Source organism: Octodon degus, unplaced genomic scaffold (genome assembly GCF_000260255.1).
Source record: "Octodon degus isolate 3935 unplaced genomic scaffold, OctDeg1.0 scaffold00007, whole genome shotgun sequence".
Taxonomy (NCBI): domain Eukaryota; kingdom Metazoa; phylum Chordata; class Mammalia; order Rodentia; family Octodontidae; genus Octodon; species Octodon degus.
In genome coordinates, this window is record NW_004524583.1 from 17,849,616 (window position 1) to 17,851,714 (window position 2,099).

The following is a 2,099-nucleotide window of genomic DNA, read 5'->3' on the forward strand; positions in this document are numbered from 1 at the left end:
GGGTAATGGAAATCCCTTAGGTCATTGACCATGCCATCGAGACTGAGAAGATGATTGACAAGTACAGCGAGCTGGCCTCGGACCTGCTCACCTGGATCGAGCAGACCATCGTCGTCCTAAACAGCCGCAAGTTTGCCAACTCACTGACCGGAGTCCAGCAGCAGCTGCAAGCCTTCAGCACCTACCGCACTGTGGAGAAGCCGCCCAAGTAAGGGCCCTGGCTCTCGGGAGGGTGGTTGTCAGGGGCCAAGACACCTTCTGCCCTCCTGGGCTTGGGGCCTTGTGAAGGTGTCCATAAGACTGGGGAGCGCCACCTCTGCCACCTGCTTCCTGCCCCTTTAGCCATCAGCTTATGCGAAGCAGGAACTGATAAAACCCTGACTCAGGGCCAATCCCCGAAGCATGGGAGAGGGGTGTCAGTCTTGGAATCTCTCTCTTTTGCACCCTCAGCAGCAGGTTTCTTTCCTGATACTGACCTGTGTGTCCGCAGCCCCTGAGCTCTGTGTGAAGCTGCATGACCATCAAGTACATCTGTCTTTCTCCTATCTGTCACTGCTCATGAGCAGAGCGCTAAGCCTGCCTCTTAGATCTCTGCACCGTCCCACACTTGCACACATGTGCACAATCACTCAGGCACATAGATATGCGCACGTGCCTAGGCACATACGTGTTCACAGGCAACCGCACACACACAATGGGAACATTCAGTATACCCATAACTACACCCAGGCATAGGCATGTACACAACTGTGGAGGCATGCACACTTAGCCAGGCACACATATGCACATGCACAGATGTAGTGCACACATACAATTATGTAGACATAGCCATGCAGACACACATGCATGTACTTACAAGCATGCACACACACAGACACACAAGCACATACATACAACTAGAAAGCACTCCAGTTTCTCTGCCATTAGCCTTCCTGCTGTCCTGTATGAAGTTTGCAATTCATTCATGGCCTCCTCAGCCTTTTCCTCCCCTCTCCTCTCCCACGTTCCCCATTCAAGACTAAAGTGGAGAAAGGTGAGACCCCAAGACTAGGATGTGCTATAAACAAGTGTCTGGTTTCTAGTCTGACAGTAACCTACTTTTAAAGTCCTAAATTCAGGCTGGCCTGATAGCTCAGCGGATTAAAGCACCTGTTTAGGCAGAACACAGCGACTAAGGTTTGATCCCCGGTCTGCTGCACTGGCCCTGCCCACAGGGCGCGCTGAGATAGCAATGGAGACTGGATGTGGTGGCACGCACCAGTAATCCCAGCACTTGGGAGGCTGAAAACAGGAGAATCACTATGAGTCCAATCTGTGTAGTGAGACCCTGTAGACCCTGTAGACTCTGCCCTAAATGCAGGAAAAATAAATAAAGTCCTAAATTCAGTACAGATGGTGTGTCCGTGGGTCTGCACTGCACACAGGGCTGTTAGCACTTGGTTGGGGAGACAGGACAGTGTTTGGGGCCTCAGCCCAGCTAAGTGCCCATGAGAACTGAGGTCTGTTGGGCTGGGCTTGGAGTGGAGACTTTGCCCGCAGCCGAGCCTCGGTTGCCAAGTCAAGGATGTCAGAAAGGACAGGTTCTTGGGATCACGAGGAAATGTGAGCATGCCAGTCACCTAAAGCTTGGACCGCACCTGGCAGACACCACGTTCTGCCAGCTCTCGGCTGCAGTGCCCACAGGCCTTGCCAGGGTCCCTTTCCTGTTCCCTTGGAAACATCTGGCTCCCAGGACCTGCCACAAACCTAGAGCTCTAGCACGGGGCGAAGATTGCTGTACGTGCAGTGTGCTGTCAGGTGGACAGTGCTGCTTCTAAGGCTCTATTGACTGAATCAGAAAAGAAAAGAATTGCCTGAAGAGCTAGTCAGAAGCTTCTAACATTGGCAAAACAGAGAGGAGGCTCTTTGTATTGACTGGTGAAACTGGAAACTTGACGTTTACAGGAGTTAGCGGAATACTCCTGTGAGCTATTCCCTGGCAGAAGCAACTAATAGATGCTATGGTAGCTGTGATTGGTATTATAAAGACCGAAGTCCTTAGTAGGTCTCTGTGGGGGAGAACAATAGATATTAGAGCAGGTAAGTAGACCTACAATTTT

The 2,099-nt window shown here is 51.5% G+C and overlaps 1 protein-coding gene across 1 annotated transcript in view; it reads left to right on the top strand.

The window, feature by feature from the left end:
• The window catches only part of Sptb (spectrin beta, erythrocytic), a 135,751-nt gene that overhangs the window by 83,282 nt on the left and 50,370 nt on the right, over positions 1-2,099 (top strand). The window contains exon 8 of the mRNA XM_023701488.1: positions 21-208. Coding sequence (XP_023557256.1) covers positions 21-208 — 188 coding nt within the window. The remainder of the gene's footprint in view (positions 1-20; positions 209-2,099) is intronic.